At 39.9% G+C, this 26669-nt stretch overlaps 5 protein-coding genes across 5 annotated transcripts; 1 reads left to right on the top strand and 4 right to left on the bottom strand.

The window, feature by feature from the left end:
• Positions 1–670: 670 nt before the first annotated feature.
• On the bottom strand, positions 671–3504 carry GCK72_010631 (uncharacterized protein; the record flags this gene model as incomplete). The annotated part of the gene is made up of 9 exons (XM_003111014.2): positions 671–742; positions 793–942; positions 987–1375; positions 1848–2046; positions 2092–2149; positions 2227–2532; positions 2583–3134; positions 3184–3338; positions 3391–3504. The coding sequence occupies 9 exons, from the start codon at positions 3502–3504 to the stop codon at positions 671–673; spliced, it is 1995 nt and encodes a 664-aa protein (XP_003111062.2).
• A 6898-nt stretch (positions 3505–10402) lies between these two features.
• Positions 10403–12184, bottom strand: GCK72_010630 (uncharacterized protein; the record flags this gene model as incomplete). The annotated part of the gene is made up of 4 exons (XM_003110769.1): positions 10403–10707; positions 11035–11218; positions 11591–12031; positions 12080–12184. The coding sequence occupies 4 exons, from the start codon at positions 12182–12184 to the stop codon at positions 10403–10405; spliced, it is 1035 nt and encodes a 344-aa protein (XP_003110817.1).
• An 861-nt stretch (positions 12185–13045) lies between these two features.
• On the top strand, positions 13046–14065 carry GCK72_010629 (uncharacterized protein; the record flags this gene model as incomplete). Its single annotated transcript, XM_053727965.1, has 5 exons — positions 13046–13222; positions 13266–13499; positions 13545–13614; positions 13773–13911; positions 13957–14065. 5 exons carry the CDS (start codon positions 13046–13048, stop codon positions 14063–14065), a joined length of 729 nt encoding a protein of 242 aa, XP_053587542.1.
• A 659-nt stretch (positions 14066–14724) lies between these two features.
• GCK72_010628 (uncharacterized protein) lies at positions 14725–15162 on the bottom strand (the record flags this gene model as incomplete). The annotated part of the gene is made up of 2 exons (XM_003110657.2): positions 14725–14859; positions 14914–15162. 2 exons carry the CDS (start codon positions 15160–15162, stop codon positions 14725–14727), a joined length of 384 nt encoding a protein of 127 aa, XP_003110705.1.
• Positions 15163–24103: 8941 nt separating this feature from the next.
• On the bottom strand, positions 24104–26018 carry GCK72_010627 (uncharacterized protein; the record flags this gene model as incomplete). Its single annotated transcript, XM_053727964.1, has 10 exons — positions 24104–24557; positions 24605–24732; positions 24784–24906; positions 24954–25082; positions 25129–25254; positions 25299–25367; positions 25413–25621; positions 25672–25719; positions 25766–25804; positions 25850–26018. The coding sequence occupies 10 exons, from the start codon at positions 26016–26018 to the stop codon at positions 24104–24106; spliced, it is 1494 nt and encodes a 497-aa protein (XP_053587541.1).
• Between the last annotated feature and the right edge of the window lie 651 nt (positions 26019–26669).

Below are 26669 nucleotides of genomic sequence, written 5' to 3'. Positions count from 1 at the left end.
ATATGCAATCAGTTCTGGAAGCTTCTCGGGACATGCATCTCCTTTTCTGAATAATGATTTAATTGGTTTCGGGAGGAAAACTTCTAGTTGAACATGTATTTAGCAGAGAGTTCAAAAAGGGATTCAGAAAGGATGGAAGGTTTGAAGAAAAACCAACGTTCAGACCACTTCATAAAATGACGTCATCTTAGAATCAGAATTATTTTCTTTTTAACATTTTAAAATTTTTGGAATTCCTCCTAGATTTTCAGAGAAAATTCTTACTTATCGGGTGCAACTGCTGCTTTATACGGTTCCCATGGCACAATTCTCGTTTTTTTCTGTTTTCCCTTACTATCGGGACTCGAATTTTCAGATGTTAAGACTTCTTTTTCTTCTTTAACCTCTCCTTCTTCTTTTCGTTTTGTGAAATGAACTTCATAACTGTCTGGAGTGGCGAGTGATAAATCATGTGCATGATAGAGATCAAGTAGATCCATTTTTTGGCTTATTAGTGGAATGGAATAAAATAGAAAAGAAAAAGAGGTCGAGTCAATAAAAGGAGTGGACTGGTGGCCGTCCGTCAAGACACTCGTGGCCGACGGCCGTCTTCGCATGGCTTATCGAAAAGAGAAGGAATCATCACAAACATGAAGAAATACAGTATTTATTTGTTGGAACAAATTTTAATTTATTTCTTTTGAACATTCTGAACAGGTTTGACATCTTCGACCAACTCGTGTCCATGATGCAAAATAAATGCCTGAAAAACAAGAAAAAGATGTATTGATTTTCTCTTCTTTCGCACTCAACCTTCACTTGTTCCGCAAGATTCTGAGCTGCGACGTCGACAGTCACATTTTTCGGATTTTTGAGAGCCAATCTGATTTCATATTGTCCGGGATCACGAACTTTATTCAATGTCATTTGAGAAGATGTTGGTGGTGGAGGCAATTTTACATTCTGAAAATGTGGAGAACTGAAAAAGCGATATGCAGACAACATACTTTAACAGCAACAAGAGAATCTCGGTTTTTTCTTTCTTTCCTCGATCCACTGTTCGGAGCGAATCCTCCCGTTTCACACAGTTTCCGAAGTGCTCCATATCTCCGCCAAGGGTTATTTGTGCTTCGACAACCCTGTTTCTTGAATGTCGGAAGCTCCCCGTATTGAATGAATTCAGTGACAATTTGAGTGTTAGCCAGGCGAATTGATTTGTATGGAAGACGATTGGATGAATTGGGAGGTGGAGACGTTTCAGTGTAGGTTCTATGAAAAACCATCAAAGTAGAAGATGATGAACTCACTGATTGAGCGTGTTGAAGTGATCGAGGGCCGAGATTCGAGAGCTTAATCAAGTCTAGTTCAGTTAATGTCTCAAGTTTTTGGATAGAACCTGAGAACATAATGAATGCACATCATCAGTCGAAGAACGAGTACGACTTCCATCCTCCGAACGAACTAATCGTTTCCCAGAAATGTCTAGAGGTCTGAAATTCTCTCTGGAGAAACCACAGCACAACAGAACAACCTACTGCATGATTTTTGCTTAGCTTTGAAATGAAAATCAGAATAAATTTATTTAGAACTGAATAATTTCGATCACTAATTCACGATTTTATTCGTTTTAAGTGGTCAATTTACAGGTAGTTGGTTTAATAGGTAAGAAGGTGGTTTAATAGGTAAGAAGAGGAAAGAAGATGTTTCTTCTACAGGAGATCAAAGCAAATACATAAAATAGAAAAACTAGTTAAACTGAATATTAGGTAAGGTTCAATTTTTGAAGACAGAAAAATCAGATTCGATGGGTGAAATAGGATCACAATTTTCCGAATCGTTGATGCTTGAAGTGCTGAAAGTGTAATCACTTGGGAGACGACCGATGAGCATGTTTTGAAGACGGTTCTTCGCACGATCCATGGCATTTTTCTTTTCCAATGAAACACGTTGAACTTCGTTGAACAGAGCATTGATTTTCCGGAATTTATTGAAAGAATCACGAGAGGAATTTCGATATTTGGCGAGTTGTTCGCTATAAGCATTCTTCAGTGCTAGAAGTTCCTGCCTCTGAAAAAAACTTGTAATTTATTTTCCCGTGAAACTGTGATATACCTTTTCTTCTATATCTCGCGATACACTTGGCTGATTTTTTCCCAATGCAGCGATTTGTCTGAAAGAAACATTATTGCATTTTTTAATGAAAAAAAATGTTGACTGCGACTAATTGATTTCATGACTTTCCCTTACCCAGTGATTTCTTCGATATTTTTGTTCAATTCTTCACTTCGTTGCAAATGCTCTCTTCTAAGCTGTTCATGCATTTCAGCTTGTTCGATCATTCGCTTCCCATGATTGCTCTTTTTATCAGTAGTGAATGTGAGTTGCTCTTCCATTTCGCTCAATTTTCGAAGATTTTCATCAACCTCATCCATCAAATCAAGAATATCCTCACGTTCTTCTGCCCACGCTTGAATCTTCTGTTCGATCACAGGCACATTCTTATCTGCATTGGCACAAATGTCGCGAGCCTCCAATTTGTCCTGAAGAGCTTGTCTGAAAATTGAGAAAATAAAATAAGAACAACTGTAATGGATGTTATTTACTTTGCTGTGATTATACTTTCTTTCAAATCTTCGATTTGTTTCTTTCTCTCAGTCATTTCTTGTCTTAATTCTTCGGGGGAGGCGAGTACTTCTTCGTTCAAAAGTTCAACTGTTTTCTTGGCAGTTATGCTTTCTTTTTCGGTTTCTTCGATTTGACGGATCAACTCGTTTTTCTGCTTTTCAAGCTCTTCGGTTTTGACACCAATTTCCGTGTATTGATTAATAATCCCTGCCAACTCCGATTTTTTCTTGTTGTGATCGTCCATCAACTCATTTTCTCGACGCCTTCGCTGACTTTGTCGCGCGACAAGTTCATCTTTACGCTTTTCTGCAGCGACGATTTCTTCTTGAAGAGCTTCCATTTCCACTTTCTGATCACTAAATTCTTCGCTGATTTCATTGAATATGGGGGCTGCTATTTCATCAAGTTTGATGAAGTCTGCCAAAAAACTAGACAGTTTTCTGAATCTCTGTGGATTCTTTCCAGGTGTTACCAGGTCACACATCGTCAAATCCAGCTTTCCGCCCGAGTTGTCTTTGATGAAAGCTTTCCTGAAATTTTGAATGTTCAAAATAGAAACAACGGAGAGTTATAACAAACATGCTTTGATAAACAATTGCAAGCGGGATACTCTTTTTGTGTAATTCTTGATCAAAATCTGAATCGGCATTGAGCGGGAGAGTATGCAACGAATTCTCCGAAATATTGATCACGACACGGACAAAGTTCAAGTAGATTTGCTGCACGATTTCAGCCTGGATATCATTTTTGTAACACAATTATTAAACTGAAATGAAAGAAACTCACAGTGGGGTTCAAAATATTATCCGGTGTAACTCCAACTTGAAGTTTTTGATTTAACGTCGTAGATATCTTCCGTGGGTCGAACATCACTAATACTACAGATTTTGCGTTTGACATTTTAGTAGCGAAATTCACGTGTAAAAACTTAACAACGTGGCAAATCGAGTAGTAGTTTAATAAAACGTGAGAAAGTACACAGCTGTCACGATTTGAATTTTACATTGCGCGCGCGCATTGTTTAGTTTCTCGGCCATGCGAAAACTAGGTCACGCATTTTTTTTCAGAAATTCTGCAGAATTTTCGCTGAAAAGAGCAGTTTTTTTCAAAATAAGTTTTTCAGCATGTAGCGATATGGAAAAAGCAATACACAAATTTCCAGAATGGGTATCTACCAAAATAGTTAACTTTTATAATGAGCAGGTATTCTGATAGAAATGGGTTATGAAATAAAATGAATTGATTTCCATTACAGGGAATACAACACTTGTTCAACTGGCAAGTCAGTGCACTGAAAGAAGCAAACGATTTCAGGGATCAGAATTTAATCTTCAGTGCGCCAACAAGTGCTGGGAAGAGTATTGTGGCGGAGCTTTTAGGTTAGATTACCGTAGTCAGACGCTGAATCATTGTAACTTTTCAGCTTGGCAAGTGGCTTCTACGGGAAAGAAAGTTTTATTTGTGCTGCCATATATTTCTGTTGCTCGGGAAAAACTTCATCAAATTCAAAAGTGTTGGAGACGAGATGACATTGCAGTTTGTGGATTCATTGGGCCGCAAGCATCTAATCCAAACGAATGGATCGGAGCAGTGTGTACAATTGAAAAAGCGGGAAGTCTAACGAATCGAGCCCTTTCTGAAGAATGGTTTCATGAAATAGGAATGATTGTAGTCGATGAAATGCATATGGTCTTCGATTCTTCACGAGGAGCGCATATTGAACATATGCTATCGAAAATCTTGCTGTGGAACCAACAATCCGAAGAGAAGGTTCGAATAGTCGCAATGAGTGCAACTATGCCTGAACTACGTCGAATCGGTGAATGGTTAAATAATGCTCATGTTTATGAAGCCAGCTTTCGGCCGATTATGCTCAACAATAATATTATCATTGGATCAGAAATGAAAGAAATTAATGGAGACAAAAGAGTTGTGCGTGTGTTTTCAGAAGATCCATTGATAAATCTCGCAGAAGAAAGTTTCCGTCAAAACTGTCAAACATTGATAATGATTTCATCGAAGCTGGAAGCGGAAAAGACAGCATTGAGCATTGCGATGAAGTTTCAACAATTAAAATTAACTGATGATTCAATGATGGAGCGACTGAAAGAAAGAGCTGATGGATTGTTATTTATCAGAAATGGTTTGGAACGACATGGCTGTAAAGATAGGAATATAATGGCTGCATTGGCATGGGGAATCTCTTACCACCATGCTGGATTAACAATCGAAGAAAGAGAATGCATCGAAATGGGTTTTCGAGATAAGAATATCATTATACTGGTGGCAACGAGCACATTGGCTTCAGGTAATCATTAATTTTTTGAAAAACTTCTTTTTGGTTCGTCTTTGACAAAAAATGCAATAAGAACCCAAGCCACAATGTATGGGTATTCAGAACACCTGGAGAACGCTCTGCGCGCTCTAACTCTTCTAATCCAAAAAATTAGTTGTTAAAAATATAAGTTGCGACAATAGAACAATCATTGGTCGTGGTGGCAGTATAATTTATATAGGCGGATATCCGATTTCATTTGATTTCAAAATATTTTGAAAAGTGAAAATTCAATTAGAATAAAAATATATAAATTTTTTGACTTAAAATAAAGTTTTTTCTCAAAAAAGATTTATACTGTTCCCGAAAATTGTTTAACAGCAAAGAAAAAAATGCAAAAGGATTTGCAGTGGATGGGATTCGAACCCACGCTCTGTTACCAGAATGAGATCGGGAGTCTCACGCCTTAACCACTCGGCCACCACTGCAGGTGATCTGAGAAAGTGTGTCACACAATTATGCGCGATGCAGAGATGAGCGAGTTTCGACAACCTTTTGGGGGAGAGAAAGAAGGCGTTTTGATAATCTCACGAAAAGGCTTCGATTTCAGAAAGTTCCTAATTAAACATTTCAATAACTAGATGAATCTTTTTTTTAAGTGCAGGAAGAGTTTCTTCCCATGACTTAACAGATTATTGAATTTTCTATTTATGTCCTGACTAAAAGTATTTTTATTTATAATTGAGTAAATTTAAAAATGAACCGTAGCATCCTTTGTACTATGACCCTTCGTTTTAATAAATACTAATTATTTGTTTTCTTGGGAAGGGTAGTCTAGTGCTATAGTATGAGTAGACGAGCAACGGTTTAAAGGCGCAGAGACTTTTACGCGAAAAAGGTCCCGTCGCGACAGCCACCCACGCTATGCGCGGGCCGGTCATCTTTTCCTCATTCTACGTGTTCGTTAACGTTGGTAGCGATTTCTACGTATTTTTTGCGTAAAGTTTCGTAACAATCGTTATATTGGACTCTATTCGTAACATTTGTTGTCGACAAGAAAGTAAGATGACCGACGAAGGACAAGTACCCGCCACTGGGTCATTTTCAATGGAGCTAATGAGACAGTTCAAGGACGAATTTCTGGAGATGATCGCTCCGGAACTGCTCGCAATGAGAAAAGGAGACGAGAAGGTTCCGGAATTGTCGCAAAAAGGCCTTCAGAAACAGGCGGAAATAAATGTACAAGTCATCAATATGCTGAATAACGGTGCGGCGGATCTTGGGAAAGCTGTGGAGGAGGTCGTCGGTCTGCTGAAAAGAAGAAACCAAGAGCTGATGTTGCTGGATAAAGACCCCTCGGCTCTGAAGAATGTGGAGAAACTGCGAGCGATAGCGGCGGTCACGAGTGGAGAGGGAAGCAGTGCAGGGGACGCGCAGTTGATGGCACTGGCTCAGTTGATGGGTCAAGGAGACACCAGGAGTCAGAGAGGATCGGCGAGAAGACAGTGGTTTCCAGCAGCGGGCTTCGGAGGAAGGCAATCCGGAGTCCGCAATTTCTCAGCCTATTCGCAAAGAGGAGGTGAAAGAGCGTTCGGGACGAAAAGACCGTTCAGTGGAAGCTCGACTTCTGGAGACTTTCCGAAACGTTCTCAAATCCAATGCTTCAGTTGCGGCGAAATTGGACACTATAGTACCCAGTGCGGTCGAACCAGAAATCAATAAACTACGAGAGACGGGTGTCGTGTCGGTGGCGGAGAGCCCGATGGTCGTTAGCCCGCTTCAGGTGGCTAGAAATGGTGAGAAATTGAGGCTAATCTTGGATCTTTCCAAACTTAATAAAGGGTTATCGCCTGCCAGGTTCAGGCAAGAGGACTGGAAAACGGTCTGGCCGTTTTTGAGTGAAGCATGTTATGCAGCTACTTTTGATTTTCGTAGTGGGTACCACCATATTAAGATTTCGGAAGCGTCTTCAGATTTGCTCGCTTTTTCGCTTTCGGATCCCCCATCCTCTCCGTTTCTGAAATTCAACGCGCTCCCATTTGGTCTCTCTACAGCTCCCTGGTTATTCACAAAAATTTTTAGACCCCTAGTCGGAAGATGGAGAGCAGCGGGAATAAATATATTTCTTTATCTGGATGATGGCTTGATTTTAGCCAAAACCAGAGAGGAAGCGGAGCGAGCGGTGAGAATGGTGAGAGAGGATTTGAAGGCGGCGGGAGTGTGTGTAGCAGAAGATAAGTCAAACTGGGTACCAAGCGCACAGTTTACTTGGCTGGGCATAAGAGGAGACTTGTCAGAAAGAACGGTCAGATTGACTGGGAAAAGAGAGAATTCTCTCCGAGATCAGATCTCGTTGTTAAAAAGGAGCCGGGCTCCGTCGGTTCTGGACCGACAGAAAATGTGTGGTTATTTGTCATCATTGACTATCGTTGCAGGGCACGAAGCGATTGGTCGTCAGCGACAGATGGCTTCGGTGGTAGCAGAGGAGACGGACGGGCTCGAAAGAGCTGGATCGATAAGACGACAATTGAGTGAAGGTGAGATATCTGAGTTGGATTTCTGGAAAGAAAAGCTAGAGAGCGGCGGCATGATAAGAGGCATGGAAGAAGAGTTTGAACCACAGTGGTTTTTATTCACCGACGCATCTGCAGAGGGACTCGGCGCAGTGCTGAAGAACGGGAGTGGACAAACAGTGATGAGAATGTCCGAACTAGGAGGAACAGGTTTCCAGAATGAGTCGAGCGCACTGAGAGAGTTGAGGGCCGTGCTAATGGCAGTAGAAAGAATGGCGTCGTGGAAAAGAGGAGCAGTTTTGATCCATACAGACAGCCAAGCAGCAGTCATCATTTTGAGAAAAGGCTCAATGAAAAGGGCGCTACAGAGTGTGGCTGAAAGAGTATGGGAGAGTTTGCGCAGTATTGGCCAGGCGAAATATATCTGGATTCCCAGAGAACAGAATAAGGAAGCGGATGAGGCTAGCAGAGACTTCGATTATGACGACTGGGCAGTGCAAAATTGGGCGTTTGAGTGGGCGCAAAAAAGATGGGGTGAAGTCAAATGTGACTGGTTCGCAGACGAACAGAACACGAAAACAGAGCTATTCTTTTCCAGGCTGCCAGAACCAGGGACTCTTGGCGCAGACGTCTTCGAGAATGTTGACAAAGCTGGATCTATCGGATTGGCTTGGTGGGTACCTCCTCCTGTTCTTATTCCACGCCTAATGCGGGTGGCACGGCAGAAGAAATTGAGAGGAATTTTAGCAACGCCCTTGTGGAAAACACATCCCTCATATCAAGCGCTAGTCAACGAGCGGGGAGAGTTCATCCCGGAGATTAGAGATAGTAGAATATTCAAGGTTAATACTAAAATTATTTCGCCAGGTAGAGGCTCCCAGAGAGGAGAAAGAATGGCTTCAGAGTTTTGCAGATCCCCATTCATGCTCGCATTTATCGATTTTTCTTTTTAGCCCAATGGCTTTGCGTGTTCTACCAATTTTCGAAACACGAAACCCAATAAATTCTGTAATATCGAATAGTGTTAATAATCAATTTTCCTCTTTTTAGCCTAGGACCAAAGAAAACTAATTCTCTCGACCCGAATGGGGAGGGAGAATTATTTGTTTTCTTGGGAAGGGTAGTCTAGTGCTATAGTATGAGTAGACGAGCAACGGTTTAAAGGCGCAGAGACTTTTACGCGAAAAAGGTCCCGTCGCGACAGCCACCCACGCTATGCGCGGGCCGGTCATCTTTTCCTCATTCTACGTGTTCGTTAACGTCCCTCCCACCCGGACCCAACGAACACGAATAAGAGAGAGGGAGAGAAAAAGGGACAGGACAGTTCAAGAAGGCTGAAAAGGAATAATAAGTTTTTGCAGAAGGAGAGAAGTTGACGTTCGTCAAAAACATGCTCAACTCGCTCGGACCGGGAAATCTTGTGAAAGCAATCGAATTTCTGGCCAGGGCGGCTCTAGAGGGAAAAGCACCGTCGACAGCTCGGGACTACTTGAAAGAGAACGCCGCCAGAAGGAGATGGATACAAAATAACGGTCTTCCACTCAACGAGACATCCACTCTGATATACTTGGCATCCAGGTCGGAGTTGGTGGGCGGTGGTTCGCTGGCGAAAATCGTGGCAGCATTCAAGATGTCTAACACAGAAATGTCAAAAGTTGGACGTCAGCTGGCAGCGGATGTGATTCGAGCCACACGGAGGAAAGAAGTGCAGAAGAGACAACAACCGAAAGCAGTGTCGTGGAGTGAGCTGCAAGTCGTCGCTGGAACGAAGAGCAACGATGAGAAAGGTGAAAGAGATACACTGATTCTGTTGCTGTCTCATCAAGCGTTACTGAGAGCTGAGGAAGCCGCGAATCTGAAATGGTCGGACCTTACTCAAACCAACGGAATCTTGGAAATCCGAGTGAGAAAAGCAAAGAACGATCAGCAGGCACTCGGTCGAAGCACGTTCATTCCTTGTTCGGATGGTTCGGATTTGGACTGTCGCCTCAAGCGATGGAAAGTTTGCGAATCTCTACGATCGAGAAAGAGTGAGTATTTGTTTTCAAATTTGAATAATGGAGCTGGACTCTCGGCGAGCGCGATAAGCTCCATAGTTAAAAAGAAGCTGATGGAGTTCGGGATAGACGGGACTCACCACTCATTGAGACGAGGAGCCGCTAACGACTTGCAACGACTAGGATTTTCGAAGGAGGAGATCAAGGCGCGTGGGAGATGGCGATCTGATGCTGGCCTCGAAAGGTACTTGGTGGATACGCCGGAAGCGCAAGGAATATCGGCCGGAGCGGAGGAGAAGGAGGATGGACCACCGGTGCTAATACGTCAGCCAGAAGAAGGATGAGATCAGTCCATGTTGTCTAATTACCTAATTACCGTTCCGGTTACTCTACGTTATTTGTTTCTGTTTTATTAATTACCGTTCCCGTTACTCTACTTTAACTGTTTCTGTTTTACTAACCCTGTTCACCCAATTAAATCATGTAAATTCATTATCGATTATCGACTATCGATTAATCATAGAATCATATTCTGTATCATTTATAGCTACCAATTTTCGAAACACGAAACCACCAATTTTCGAAACACGAAACCCAATAAATTCTGTAATATCGAATAGTGTTAATAATCAATTTTCCTCTTTTTAGCCTAGGACCAAAGAAAACTAATTCTCTCGACCCGAATGGGGAGGGAGAATATAGAATTCTTTTATTTCAGGTGTGAATCTCCCTGCTGAAAGAGTGATCATCAAAGCACAGACTCGCGGACCTTCGTCTCTGACATCGCTAAGTTATCGACAGATGGTTGGTAGAGCAGGCCGAACCGGACACGCTACAAGGGGTAAGAGTTTGCCGCACTTCCTAATTGTCTCCTTTCCGCGTGAGGCCTTCAAAAAGTACTCGACGTTTCGAATGCTTCCTGACCGCTTTTCTCTGCAACACTTCTGATTTCCGCTCCCAGTTATTAATTATAATTTATTGTAGTATAAAATAAAACCCACAAAAATAGTTATTTACATGGAATTAGTATAATCATGGTAGAGTTTCAAAGAATTATTCGAAGGAATCATTTGAGTATTCTGAAAGTGTAACTGAGAAAGAGACGATGTGTCAACAAGAGGGGCATCGAAGTTCAATGATTGCTGCTGTTGTTGCTGCTGCTGGAGTTGGTGATCCTGTGTCCTTTCTCTGTTTGAGGACTTGTATTCAGTTTTAATTGATTGACGGATCGGTGGTTCATCTTCTTCACTATCCGACATATCACACTTCTCAACACTTTCCAAATGTGCAGCAGCTTCCATACTCTTCTTGTGCATTCCTAAATAAGTGAAATTGTTCCTAGGCCAGATGGATAGAATGTTGCGTGGTAGAGGTTACGTATGGCTCACACCTATTAGTCACTGTGTATCGAGATGAAATCTGGGAATGTGTACCTATCCTGGTCCTGGTTTTAGTTTTCATGATGATCACCTGTTCACATACTAAAGTTGAGCTCAACTACTAAATATTCTTGAATGTTATCGGTTCTCGTAGCAAATAATTTGAATATGTTGACAAGATTCTCAATGACTCAGTCATCTCGTGAAGCATATTCTATTCTCATTAGTTTAATTATCACATGCTATCTCATTAATCAGCCACATACCTAACAACCACGGAGCTGCACTTTGTTGTGGATCTGCTGTCTCAGCTGATTTTGTGATTGTCTCCGGGAGAGGAAGTGAGTGACGAACCATTGCTCCATACAAACCATACTCCGCCATTATCGTACTCTTTCCCCAAGTCTTCTCAGTTTTTCGCCACTTTGCGCGCCGATTTTGGAACCATACCTGAAATTGGAATGATTGATTTTTGATGGACAAACGTAATCCAATATCAGGTTTCAGAAAGCCAATAGGACATGGGAATCGTGGGAAATCAGTTCTAAACGTTAGCAGAGATTGGGTTGGGTTACACGAGTGAAGTCAATTGGCTGTGTGTAGATCTCGAAAACGGAAATTCAAGAAATTCAATTGACACATTGTCCCTTTCCTTTCTTATACTTTCCTCCACAAGAATGTCCTCTAACTTTGAAGAGCAAAAGAGGAAATTAGCACCAATAAAAGAATGCCCTCAATGCGAAAGAAATAAAAGGAGACTCAACTCCGACGGATGTAATTGGTTAAGCGGATGAGCGGGGAAATGATGAAAAATCAACTGACCTGAATCCGATCCTCTTGCAATTCTGTCTTCCCGGCGAGTACTTCTCTTGCGTAGACATCTGGATAATGTGCATCTTGGAATGCTTTTTCCAATTCATCGATTTGATATTGAGTGAAGATTGTACGATGTCTTCTCTTCTTTCGTTTACTAGATTTGCCACCACCTCCAGAACCAGTTGAGTTGCTCCCGACGCCTCCTCCAGAAGACGAAGAACTTGTTGAACTCACTTGAGTTTGCGGCTCGACAGTCAGAACATCAGAAGTAGATGTTGGCATACGATACATCAGTGGAGCAGTTGTAGGAATATTTCCAAGGCCATCAGTACCACAGAGTGGTCTATCAAATCCTGAAACTCCACAAGTACTAATGTCCATAAAGTTTGGTTGATTTGGGAAGAAGGTTCCCTGTGGACAATAGCCATGAGACAGATATGCGTTTCCCTGAAAATTGACGATTGTAAACCACTACATTTGAAGCTATAATTATACCTGGATTCCTAGAATCTCATGAATGGCAAAGCTCATTCTCTGAGAGTTGCTCAATTGGTTGTTCATTTGCATTGATGCAGCCAATTGCATCTCCTCAACAGCCATTCCAAAACGACGAAATTCAAGTGCGAAAGTAGCTGAAAGTTTGAAGATTACCCAAAGTGGAAAATTGGAAGAGGAGCTTATAAGAAAAATGAATTGGCCGGTTGTGCACACTCACACTAAAACAAGGCGGAGAGACAACGATGAGTCAAATGATCCAATTTCCGACGAATCGCCTTGTAAAGCCCCGCCCACTTTGCCTTGTTTCCTTCGTGAGAAGTCATTCTACGGTAGTCCATGGGTAGAATAGGAGGAGTTTCGAAACTCTAATTACTTAACTGAAGAACAGGAAGAGATTATTGAAGTGTTTTGAGAAGAAATAAACTAATTGATAATTAGAGAAAACAAGGAAGCGGTTTATTCTTTTGAGAGCTTCAGCTATGAGTCCTAAACTGAAAAGGACTTGTTTGATTTTAATTGATTCCTTTCTTCAGGAGAAAGTTATCTAATCACCAAGAAGTGTGATGAAGAAGCGGTTCAGAAGATCCTCGAAACACCAATTGATCAAGTAATTCACACGAAGAATCGAGATACGGACAGGACTAATTTGAGCCGATTTGTATTAGAGGTAAAATCATTACTGTGTTTTTTCTTAGTTTTTATGTTTTTTTGTGATGAGAGTTGAGCTTTCAAGTCCTTTTCAGCACTTTTAATATAGTCGACATACTTGTAGCGGCGAAGATATACCGTCAGAGCTGTGTGTGTTTTTGTCTAAATCTGAAAAAGTATTTTTGAAAGAACCTGCATCCAATTTTCCAGGGAATCTGCACTGGTCTCACAACTACAAAAACCCAAATTCACCAACTTTGTTCTTTGCTTTTCTTCAGTTCTGAAAATCTCAATAGATGCGATGATTCTATCGAAATGCTTCTGGCAAACTCCTTCATTTCTGTTGAAGATGAAATGTTCAGTCCAACGCAATTAGGTCGAGCTGCAATTGCTTCGTCATTACCTCCAGAAGCATCTCTTGCAATATTTGAAGATTTGAATTCAGCGAGTCGAGCAATTGCTTTGGATACAGAACTTCATATGCTTTATTTGGTAAATAAACAAACAATATCCCAGTAGTTTCCTGTTATTTTAGGTCACTCCAATCAACGTAACAGTTTGGCAAGAGTGTGATTGGCACCACTTGTTCGCATTATTCTCGAAATTACCAGCTGATCATCGAAGAATTGCAAAATTAGTTGGTGTCAGTGAAAAGTTCATTCTTGATCAGTTACAAGGAAGACGGAACAATAAAATGCTCCAAGTTCACATTCGATTCTTCTCAGCACTGGCACTATTCGATTTAATCAATGAAATGAGTATCTACCAGGTATTTACACAATGAAGTTTGAAAACTGATCTGAAATTGATTCAGGTATCTCACAAATACCGAATTCCACGTGGATGTCTTCAAACTCTTCAAGCACAAAGTGCCACTTATGCAGGTCAGCATTCAGCGGGTTTGAATCAGAAAAAGTGTAGTATAGAGATGTAGGCGTCATGTGTCTCAGTGGGTCATTCAGTCATTCAGTTTCTCACTGTCAACACACTGATTACCCACATTTATCTGCTCTCTATTAGCCTTTTTATTCGTGTTTTGCAGCAATGATTGTGGCGTTCTGTCTTCGTTTGGGATGGACATATTTGAAAGCATTGCTCGATGGATTTGCAATGAGATTGTTGTTCGGAATCAGATCAGAGCTCTCGGAACTTGTTACTATTGAAGGAATTGATGGACAAAGGTATGGAAGAATGGAAGAATTAGTATCATACATCAACTCTTCCAGAGCCCGAATTCTTCATGAGCGAGGTATAACGTGTCTCTCTCATCTTTCTGCATGTGAATCCTCAAAACTTGCTCACTTGCTAACGCTAGCGGTTCCATACTCTAGGTAACAAATATCACGTTTATTTCATAACGAAAACAGATTCCTCTCGTTGGCATACTGTAGCTGCTTCGGTTCTTTCCCCTTCCCACTCCTTCTCTTCTTCATCGGTTGTCATCACAAATTGAGCTAATTTAGGAACTGCGTTTTGTGTTGATTAGGCCAAAAGAGGAGACGATGGAGATGTAGGAATAAGATGATGATGACAACGAGGGGGACAAACATACACAAAACATTAACGGGGGTCTTCTCATTGCTCCATACAGAAGGGACACGAATACTGACCTCGAAACGGAAGGAGTGGACAACGAGAAAATGCGCCAAATTTGAGACAATAGAGGGAGAAGAGAAACAATATGTGATCGAATAGATAATTGAGGCTCGACACCTTTTCTCAGTTGAACGATTTAACTTCTTGTTATTAAGAGTAATTGTCCATAGAAAATTGTTTAGTTCAGGAATTAATTTCGAGATTATAGTTGTGAGATCATCAAGGTTATCGAATCAATCTCCAATTGGAAACATGACTACAAAATAAGTGTTCAAGTGTAATGTGTCTGATTAATTTGTCCGTGAGAGCAAAAATCCCAGTCCACACAAAGAAAAATCAAACAAGCATGTAATAGAAAAAATTCATTCTGGATTTCTCTCAAAGGATGTTCACTCTCTTTATGGGTTGTACTCAATTGGCAAGTTTTTGCGACGAACCATACCGTCTCCCTGGAACCATTCACGACGGAATTGCTTGGCAGCTCCGTCTGGGGTGTTAGTCCATTCGACAGTGATACGGTCGTTGTTGGTGTCCTGAAATGGGATTCTAGTTTATTATGTTCTAGAAAAATGGGTTCCAGTACTCACCTCTTGTCCGAAAGCGAAGGCATCGCAGGAAACAGCCAGAAGAACAGCCTCCTTTGGGTCGAGAACTCCACATGGTGGGTCGACTCCGAGTCTCTTCATGTTGGTGGTCTTAATACCGTATCCAATACGACGAGCAGACGAGTTGATCACCTTGATGTGGTAGGTGTGCTTGTCATCGTATGGGGCGTTGAAGACGATCTTGGTTCCTGGTTGGGTCTGGATGTCTCCTGGTGGGACAGATTGAGCCATGGCGTTGGATTGAGTGTTGATACTCGATGGAGTCACTGTTGTGACGGAGCTTCTTATATACGGACGTCTTATCAGTGCCCCAGATCTTTGTTCTAGATGTTTAGATTGATAAGGGATGTTAGTTCACGCGGATATTTTGATGGAACATTTGAAAAGTTATTTTACCAAGGGTACCTTTTAAGTCGGGGTCAACGCCGTCAAAATCGAACCGTAGAGATTGAAAGAGAACTTTTCAAAACGCACAAGTACGCAACAGTTTCCCGAATCTGTCAATAAGTTTCTTCCTCCTACACCTATTCATTTTCCCTTCCTCTCCCAATTATCCTTTGCGCAACCTAAACATTTACACTAATTAATGATTAGCATGAAAATCATCTATCTCTTATTCTCACACTATATCAAGACACATGTCCGTATGGTGTTGGGTATTGTTACGTCATGACAGTTCATGTTCTGACTCTCCCTGTTTTGCCAACCAATTATGACGCCATTCAACAACATTTACATATCTTTGCAGATCTAATTCAAACGATGGACTCGGTGAATGGTTGTTTGGGGAGCCGAGAATGAGAGTTAGTGAAGCAGCTAGGTTATTGAAGGAAAGAGCGAGAACATCGTTGATGAGGAGAGTTCAAGAATTAGGAATAACTCTGGAATTGCCTAAAATAGAACAAGAAGACAAAGAAGAAGATGATGAGAAGGAGAATATACAAGAGAGTTGTGACAGCGGACTTCCAGATAGTTGTCCGGAAATGGATATTGTTGAAGACATCGAAATTGTTGAAGAAGTAACAAAGAGTGTCACCGAAATGTCTCTTACGGATACAATTAGTGACGACGATTTGTTCAAAATTGAAGAGGACGTGTTTTCAATGGAGAAAGAGGACATTGATGACTCTGAAATAGTTGAAGAAACTGTAATAGAGTGCTTAGAAACATCACTTCTCAAAATGAAAGCCTCGAAAGACGAAGTATTTCTGAGAAGACTTTCACAAACATTCTCCCCTGCTGGAAGGCGTAGAAGTACTCTTAATGGATCATTTTTGGAAGATTCGTTTGATATGCCCGTTCCTGGATCTATTCCTTTCACACTCAAAACGCCTGGACGAGAGCATAAATTGATTCTTGAAGAACCAAAAACTGCACCCCCATATCTGGAAGACTCGTTCGACCGTCCAGTTCCTGGATCAGTTCCAATCGGTTTCTCGAAGAGAAAATCAATCCTAAAATCAGCTAACCGCTTGGATACGAGCCGAAGAGATTCAATGAATTCCAATGGTATTAATCAGTGAAGTACAGCTTTTCCCAATTTTAGTTTACAGCATCTGAAAACAAATCATTCGATGTCTTTGCCACTCCCCCAACGAGACAAGAGAAGCACAGATTTATTGGAAAACATTGTCGTGTAGCTGATTCAGTGAGTTTCTGTTTTTGAAACTGATGGGAGAATTTCTATTCAGGTAGAATCTCCACTCTCCTCATTTGTTTCAAGCCCTGCTCTGAAACACCCGAAATTAGATCCAGACAAATTTCAAGTCGAAGATATTTGTGGTAGCTTAAATTCTTGGAAAACCTGGATGAAATCGGCAGCTTCAACATCTAGTTGTTCCATCAGCATCTCTGATGATCAATCAGGAATCGCCATTAGAACAGACACAGGAATCACTTTTATTCCATTGTCAGAAGAGTTTGATGGAGGTATACATCAAAATTTAAAAAATAATCAACCCGAAATTGCAGCCATCAGCCCCAATCCTCAATGTTTTGAGTCATTATCTCGATGTGTCATTCCGTTGAAAACTCGAATAGATTGTCTCAATCTCCTTACTGAATCTGTCGAAGTGTTTCTGATGACAATGCAAACTGCATTTCAGTTGTTTCAAAAATTTGGAATCAAGGTTAGAATTCTCGTAGCTTGAAATATCTGAATCTCTGTAACTTCAGATTTCCCATGTCAAAATACTTCGGATAGCTGCTCATCTCAACAATCTGATTGAATGCGAAACTGAAGTTAATGGAGATATGTTTACGATGCTTTTGAAACGGTTTCCTCATAACGCGGCTACTCAAGAAATGTATTCATCTTATCTTTCAAGTATTTTTGGGTCAACTGTGGAGGTTTTTGCGATGAAACGGGTATTTGATGATCTGAAAGTATCTGCAATTCAAAGTTCTTCCGAAGAGAGTTTTCATTTGGAAATGTCATCATGTCAATCTGTTTTGAATATGTTCTACACTGGAATATCATTCGACCATTCTAAATGCAACTCTTTCATAACAAACACTAGACAACGAATTGAGCTTTTGGAAGAAGAAATCTGGAGACTAGCTCATGGAAAATTCAACATTGACTCCTCGAACGAAGTAGCGAATGTGATATTCCATCGTCTCGGACTTGTTTATCCAGAAACTAGCAGTTGTAAAATGAAGCAAAGACATCTTCCAACAAATAAATTAATATTGGAACAAATGAAAAATCAACATAAAATTGTTGGAAAGATATTGGAGTACCGCCATATTCAACATGCACTTACACAATGTCTTCTGCCTCTGTCGATATATAGCACACGAATTCATTGTCGGATGGAAATGTGCACGGCTACTGGGAGAATTCTGACAACTGTTCCAAACTTACAAGTAAGAAATTTTCTCTCATTGATAGGAGTCCATTTGCTTGTTCAGTCAGGTTCCCATTCTCATTCTCTAATTTCAGAATGTTCCAAAACGAGTGTCAACTGAGGGACTATCTGCTCGTCAACTTTTCAAAGCGAGCTCTGGAAGAATTCTTATCAGTGCAGATTTTAAGCAATTAGAACTACGAGTTCTAGCTCATTTGAGTAATGATTCGAAGTTAATCGAATTGATATGTGCTGATCGGGATTTATTTGGAGAGTTGTCAGTCGAATGGAACTTTTCAAGAGATGTTGTTAAACAACTTTGCTATGGTCTCATTTACGGCATGGGTCCAAAAACATTAGCAGAATTGACAAAAGTGAAAGTTGCGGAAGCTGAGAAAATGCTCTGCTCTTTCTTTTCGATGTTTCCAGGTCTGTATTTGTATTTATCGAACAAAGTAACTTATTTATATGTTACAGGAGTGAGATCATATATAAACGAAACCAAGGAACATGTTTCAAAAGAAGAATGGGTTCAAACTATTCTTGGTCGAAAGAAGTTCTTGAAGTCAGGATTAACAGGAGAAGAGAACGCAAGAGTGGAACGAGTTGCAGTGAATTATACGATTCAAGGAACTGCAAGTGAGATATTCAAGGTTGCGATTGTAGAGATTGAATCGAAGATAAAAGGTAAGAGAATAAATATAATGTGTTCACTGAATCTTCAAACTTGCAGCTTACGGAGCAAAAATTGTTCTCACAATTCATGACGAAGTTCTTGTCGAATGCCCTGAAAACCGTACGCCAGTCATCAGTGAGATCATTCGAGATTGTATGCAATCCTCTTTATCCGACATTTTACGAGTACCTATGAAAATATCGCTGAAAACGGGTACAACATGGGGTGATTTGAAATAGTTCCGGTATTAATATCTATTTTATTTACGGGGCTTTCTTTCTTCTATGTGCAATAAACTTACCTTTTTAATGTTTTTTTTTCTGAAGCTTGAACAGTGTCCAAATGTTTTCATTCACACCATACATATTTTGAACCTTCTTGGAATGTCTCAGAACGAATCTATTGTATTTCCAGATGAAATTCTGTATTCGAAACTTTGTTTGCGAGCACAGTCAAGAGGTTCCAGGACCTATGGATAATATATTCAGCTTTAAGAAAAACAAAATTCCGGTTTTTCATATTTACGGTGTCACTGATTCTGGTCAAAAAGCATGTCTTCATGTGCATGGCGTTCTACCGTATCTCGTTTTACGAGTTGGTGGAAAACTGACACCAACTGTAGTTGCTGCAATGAAAGCGAAAATTAATAAAGGAATCGAGAAGGAAATTGAAACATCAACTGGAAGTACGAATAAATATAATGCTGATTATGTATATAAAATGGAAACGTTCAGTAGCCGGTGAGAGGATTACACCGAACGGGGTGGAAATTTCGCCACAATCACCACCGATGCGCACGCCAAATGATTCTGGAAAGAGAGAGAGTGAAAAACTGTTGAAACATTAGCATGCAAACCAGTACCGCTATCTTGATTTTTTATAAACTTTCGTTCCCTGCAGCGTTGTTTGTATACATATCTCTCATTCTTTTCACCTCTCTGCAGTGTCTTGTATTCGAGGAGGCGAAGTTGATGCGCATCGGTGGTTCAGTGGTAGAATGCTCGCCTGCCACGCGGGCGGCCCGGGTTCGATTCCCGGTCGATGCAATTGTTTTTCATTAACTAAGACATTTTCAGATCTCTTTATGGTTATCAGGATGAAGAAGAGTATTTCGTAAGAGTTTATTTTTCCTCTCCGTGGTATCTTCAAAAAGCGACGCATTCTCTCGGAAAGGAAGTTGTCGACAAGCCTCTTTTTCAACCATACGAAGCTCATCTTCCTTTTCATCTTCAGTTTTTTATTGATAACTCAATATTCGGAATGGATAATATTCATCTGAATCAGGTGAAATTTCGAATATGTTCTGAAGACCCAGATGATGATGTTCTTTATCAAAATTTGACAGTTGGGGATGTCAAAAAAGATGATAATCTATTGTCGCCATACGAAAGAAAAACGAATTGTCATGTGGAATGTGATGCATTGGTAACTGATATTCTGAATCTTCAGATGTTGGCAGACAATGGTAAGTTTTGAAAAATAAAAACTTTGAGAAAACTTAATGTTGTAATTTTAGTTCACTCGTCAAATCCCGGATTGGAATACATTTGGAGAGAAGAAAAAGAACGATGTGATGCGTTGGGAATCGAATTGAAAGATGTATTCAATTCATGTTAGTTATTTTGAGTTTACGCCTTCAATTAGTTTTTTTTTTTAGACGAACCCCGAAAATCTACCGTATGGCCTCAAGAACGTGAAATGCTGCGGACAGCGAGAAAAATGGCGAAACGATTGAGACAAGAAAGATGTATGTCGGAGAAATTGGATGATTTGATGACAACTCGGATAGCTGAAACTCAAACAGCCTCTACTTCCGATGAAGCATCAAATGTTACAATATGGGAAAGACCGGATGAAAAAGAAGATGAATCGATGGAAGTTGATGAAACTGAGAGAAGCAGAAGTCGGGAGAAGACACCGGAAGAGTTGGATGAAGAACGACAAAAAGAAGAAGATCGAGAGGAAATTCCAGAAGATGATGAGAATGATCCAGGAGTTCAGGAGGCAGAAATGACGATGATCACAGACAGCCAACGAGCTGAAATAGGAAAGAATAATGGTGGAGTAGAGGGAGAAGACGAAGAAGAAGATGTTATGGATTTAGATGATGAAGATGATGATGAGAATGAGGATGAGGATGAAGATGAGGTAGATGAGGACAAGACGATAGAAAATTTAGAAGACGTGTCTTCTGGAGAGGAAAACAACGAGTTAAAAGTTCCTTATCGAATCGTTTTATTTTTTTTCATTTTTCAGCGAAGTCATTCAATGGATCACCACAAAAAGCGCATTCAATCAGGACTTTATCAGCATGAATGAAAATTTGTACGAAGCGAAAAAAGTAGATCCTAAAAGGCAATTTTCTCGTGAAATGACAGCGTGCTCCACAGATAGTGATGGGACAGTTGTGGCACCTGCAGAGCATTCACAGCCTCTTGAACAGACGAAACTATTGTCTCAGACATCAGTCGGTAGATTTCTATCGCAAATATTTATTAATCTGAATCCGAAATCATTCCAGATGAACCGTCCTCATCTGAGAAAAGCGGAGAATCGGATATTGTCGGACTATGTGTTGCTAGTTTGGAACTCTTGGTTGATACGAAAATGCCAATGCCTAACTTCGTAGTATGTTCCTAACAGATTCTCTAATCGAAATATTCGTTTTTCAGTTCGACCCTATTGTTTCTGTTTCGTTGGCAATCTATGATGACGTCTGTCGAGAATCCTCTCCGAAACTTCAGGTTCTTCTCACAAATATTCCAAATGGACCATCTCATTTCGATCGTCGTGTTGTTTTTTGTGAAACAGAACTGGAAATGTTAGAAGAGGTTGTAAAATACGTTGTTCAGTTTGATGTAGACGTGCTCGTTGGATATGAAACTCTTTGCCTTTCTTGGGGTTATTTTCTTCGGAGAATTAAGATTATTGGAACGGATTTATCGATGGACAGAACTAAACCGGAACCATTTGAAGAAGGTCAGCAGAAAAATGAAGATGAAATATCAGTGGTTCCACCGAAAGGAAGATTGCTGGTTTCAGTTTGGAAAGTAGTTCGAAGTGATTTGAAACTTCGAAATTACGATTTGGGAAATGCAGTTGCAAATGTATTGAGAAGAAAAATACCAATGATTGACAACTGCACATTGATGAAAAGAATCAGAGGGAATCGATCAACAGTGAGGTCGAATATCCATCAACTTTCACATCCGAATTCCAATCATTTTTTCCAGGAATGACGTGTTTCTACATCTTCTGAAACTGTCTAGTGTCAATATATCTCTTCTAATCGAGATGAATTGGTTTCTGAAAAATGCTGAAATGGCAAGAGTTTATGGAATTCAGTTTCATGAAGTATGGACTCGAGGTTCTCAATTACGAGTCGAATCAATGCTTCTTCGATTGGCACATCGAATGAATTTCGTTGCTCCGTCAATTACCCACCTTCAGCGAAACATGTAACAGATCTGATAATATTCTAATATTATAGACATTTATTTAGAATGGGATCTCCTGAACAGCTTCAATTAATTCTCGAACCACAATCAAAAGTTTATTTCGATCCAGTCATTGTTCTCGATTTCCAATCTCTGTATCCCTCGATGGTCATTGCTTACAATTACTGTTATTCAACTATTCTAGGAAAGATTGCAAATTTGGTTCAAATGAGCAATGAAACAAGAAATCGAGAAGAGATTATTCTTGGTGCAATCAAATATCTTCCAAGTGTACGTTTCCTGTTATAGTCACTTCTGAAAAAATAATGTTCAGAAAGACGATCTAGTGAAACTGGTAGCTTACAAAGAAGTTACTGCGTCCCCTCTCGCTTCAATGTTCGTAAAAAAAGAGAAACGAGAAGGTGTCCTTCCACTTCTACTCAGGGAGGTAGCATCATCAGTTTCAAATAGTCACTTAACATTCAGTTCTAGATTCTTGCTGCGAGAATAATGGTGAAGAATTCGATGAAACGAATCAAAAGTAAGAAATTAAAACGAATTCTCGACGCAAGGCAGTTGGCACTGAAGCTCGTTGCAAATGTTTCGTACGGATACACAGCTGCCAATTGGAGCGGAAGAATGCCTTGTGCTGAATGTAAGAATCAATAATTATTATGATTTCTTTCAATCAATTCTTTAGTGGCTGATGCGATTCTTGGAAAGGGAAGAGAAACACTGGAAAGAGCAATTGAAATGGTTCAAAGAGGAGAATACGGTGGATCAGAAGTGATTTATGGAGACACAGACAGTATGTTTGTGCTGGTTCGAGGAGCAAGTGTAGAGGAAGCATTCGAAATTGGAAGACGTATTGCTGAAGACGTCACGAATGCGAATCCTGATCCAGTCGTTTTGAAATTAGAAAAAGTATACAAAGGATGTGTTTTAGAAACAAAAAAGAGATATGCTGGATGGATGTATGAGCATGAAAACGATGAAGGATCACTGGATGCGAAAGGAATTGAAACTGTTCGAAGAGATACCTGTCCAATTGTTTCAGAAGTTCTCGAAAAATCACTTAGACTCATTTTCTCTCAGAATTGGAAAACATTGATAACGTACTTGAACACAATGGTGCTCTCGCTTCCAAATGAAAACTTTTCCAAGTTCGTCTTCTGTAAGGAATATCGAGGGGACTACTCACAGAAAGCGTTGGTTCCACAGAAAAAACTGGCAGAGTGAGACATTTGTTGATGGGAAGTGCGAAATAGTCAGAACTTTCTAGATCGAGGCTCCGACGCTGTCCATCTCACATAACACTACGGGGAGAACGTGTTCCGTATGTGATTATTGACGGAGTGTCTGGATCTACAGTATACTCATGTGTCCGATCTATAGAAAGTTTTACACGAAATCCTGAATATAAGGTGGTTAAGTTTGCATACTGAAGAATACATCCGCGTAGGTGTGAATTCTAAACTGATTCTCATTTCCAGATCAATACATATTATTACCTGAATGCTCATATTCTAGCAGCTCTTCGAAGAGTTACTGATCTGATCCCAATGAAAATAGATTTTCTTCCTCTGGCATCTGATCAGTGTTTTGTGTAAGTGAGATCCCAAACTGGCTCCAATGAATTTATATATACATTTCAGTACTGACTGTGCCCGAATCGGAAAAACTCCTTGGTGTATTGAATGTGAAACAAATCCAGAAGAACTTGCACTGTCTCTTATTCAGTTTGGAAGAGAAAACAGAGCCAGATCTCGTTAGTTTCGTTCACTTTTCACAATGAAAGGTTACTTTTCCAGAGATTCGTCAAATCTGTGGAATCTGTCAGTCATCAACAAATCAAATAACTGAAGAACAAGTTCTCGAATGTACCAACTTCTCATGTCTACTCCGACAGACACTGTCCATTATGAATAGAGCAAACACTGAATCAGTTATCATGTCACATACATTGTTCTAGTTTTTATTTGCATGCTTTTTGTTATCATTTAAGTCATTATCCTCTCAAATGAAGTTCAAGAGGAGTCTGTCCGAAGTCTGTCTGTTATATTGACGGAATTTTTTAAACTTATGTTTGGAAATGTAATGGGTTATTAGCGAACATTTGAAACTTGTTTGAGAAATCATTTTATTGGAAACAGAACTGAAATAACTGCATTGTATTTAGATAAATTATTTTAATCAGTAGATGTTAAATCCTATAATCCATGGAGCAAGAACAATGGGAAAGTAGAACGAGTGAACCCATCGAAAACCTCCAGTTCTGCGTCATAAGTGATATATCCAGGACCACATGGTGAATTTTCCGTCTCGGAGTATCTGCTCGCTATGATACTCTTACTTTGGGCCACGACAAGGTGAAATGTTCCATAAAATTTAGCAGAGTTTTCGACAATTGGATAATCATTGTAATAGTTTCTGACGATTTGCCAATGATTGAACTGCCAACTTTGGGTATGTCTCTGTCGGAGATCGTCTCGTTCCACACACCTCCTCAGAAATGCTCTATCTCTAACATACGGTTCTTTGACCTTCGATCGATAAACTACAATGACAAATCCTTCACGATCAGAGACGATTGCTTGTGATTCGTAGTGTTTGTAGTGATGCCAAATGTGATCTCTGGGGAAGACTGCCGCGTAGAATTTGAAACTGAAAAAGGCATTTCATTCTTTCTAAGTAGAAAGAACCCCACTCACTTCGTATGAATCGACTCGATTCCTTTCCACAAAACTTCAATTTTATCATCTTTCGATGTGAGATTTCTATTCTCGTGAACTTCATTCACAAGTGTTTCGACTCCTTTTGGCCAAAAGTCTTCTGTTGTCTGAAACAATTTTAAGATTTGAGACTTGATAAATCAGCCGACTGTTCTTACCAAATAGTGTTCATTCCATTGCTTTACAAGTTCATCATAGCGAGCAATTTTCTCGAGAATTCTATTGACTCCATGTGATCCCACACCTTGAAGCAATCCGGATGCGTAGATTTCCAAGAACAACTGAAATAATTAAATTTCTAGATTAAAAAAATGGATGGGTAAGATACCGCTTCAGTCAGAACACTCTCCAGAATGTTCTTCCATTTATTGAATGTTTCTTTGCTTTGAAGATTGTCTCCTTTCATTGCCCATTTCAATGGGTTGGCTGCTTCCAGTTCCAGTTTTATCAGCATATCCTTCAATTATTCAGATGAAACTATTAGATCAGTCCCGTTCACTCACATAAACTAGTTGTTGAGGTTTGTTCTTACCGTAGACCTCTTCAAAGAGTTTCACCGATTCGTTCGTTCTTTCCGTGAGTGTATCAAGCATATATTCGTATAGAGTAGATATAGAAATGGTGTATCTCTGAAAACAGTTGTCTTACTTTTTGTATTCACTTGAGTACTCACATTATAAAAGTCTTGTTCCACAACAAACGACTTCAAATCATCGAAATGAGCTGTCATTTTTTGAGACAACTGTAATGAGATATTTGATTGACTCATAAGTAAACATTTGCTCACCGCAGTCAATTGTTTCTTCAACTCCCCCAATTCAGTTAGCACGGGATCATCCTTTTTCGGTTCAAAATACTCTACAATATCCTTGACGACACCCGCCACAGTTCCAATTGGTCCAATGTATTTCCCAACTTTCTCGGATAGGAAACTTCCAACTTTAACCATTACTTTCACAACATCCACTACCTTTTTGACCGTATCCAAATGTTCTTCTGAACTTTCAAAAAAAATTTAGTTAGTTATTTCTCTTCTATTCTCTTACGTGTTATTTCGATTCTTTTCGGTGATGCAACAAGTGCAGCATGCTTGTCTGAAATTAAATATATGCTGTACAGACAATATAGAATTTAACTCACGAGGAACAATTTCAGGTGTTACCTTCTCCTCCAACTCTCCTGAAAACTAATTTTGAATTATATTTGTTTATTTTCAGAACTCACGCAATGTCTGCTCACTGATATAATCTCCTTCTTCTCTGGCAATTTTCATAATTGCTAGAATGAACGGAGATAGTTCGAACGGTTGTTCATCTTCATGAAGATTAATTGGGTCCGCCATATTTTCCACAAGTTGATTGGAGAGTGGACTGACCGAATAGATTGTCTCCATGGGCTTTCGTTTAGTTTTTATACAAAAAACGACCGGTTTTCTCCATTTCAGTTCAGTTCAGTGTTGATGTTTAGTCGCGTTTAAACCTAATCTGATAAACGGTGATCTTTCTTTCGTTCTCAAAAATGAAACAGTGTGTTCTAATCTCTCAGTTGTTTCAAAGATCTCATCGAATCGGAAAGGAAAGAAGAAGAAACATTTTATTATCATATCAGAATAGGCCACATACTTCATGATCAAAATTGACAGTATTACAAAATATTTACATGGAATGTATTTTGACAGCCCCCCCCATAAAGTACCGATTTTTTAGCTCATTCGATGAGTTTTCCCAAGAGAAAATGACCCACAAGGGGTTTTCCTGTGCCGTGACCTCGTTTTTGAAAAATGTTTTTTCGAAAAAATTTTTGCAGAGGTAACATATATGTGGTAAAAAAGCACAACTCATTTGGGTCATTTTCCTATACAGCATTATAGTCGCTTCCTGGCGAAAATTGAAGAAAACATTGGTCTGAAAATTTTCATTTTTCGAAAAGATGTGACATGTCGGAAATGAGTTCGAATTTCTGACAATGAAAAAGTTCCAAGTAAAATCTTTCGGAAATAATAGTTTTCAGAATGTGTTCCATCATTTTCAAGTAAAAAAGTACA

The sequence above is a fragment of the Caenorhabditis remanei genome, chromosome III (assembly GCF_010183535.1).
Source record: "Caenorhabditis remanei strain PX506 chromosome III, whole genome shotgun sequence".
NCBI lineage: Eukaryota > Metazoa > Nematoda > Chromadorea > Rhabditida > Rhabditidae > Caenorhabditis > Caenorhabditis remanei.
This window is presented reverse-complemented; position numbering and strand designations above follow the sequence as displayed.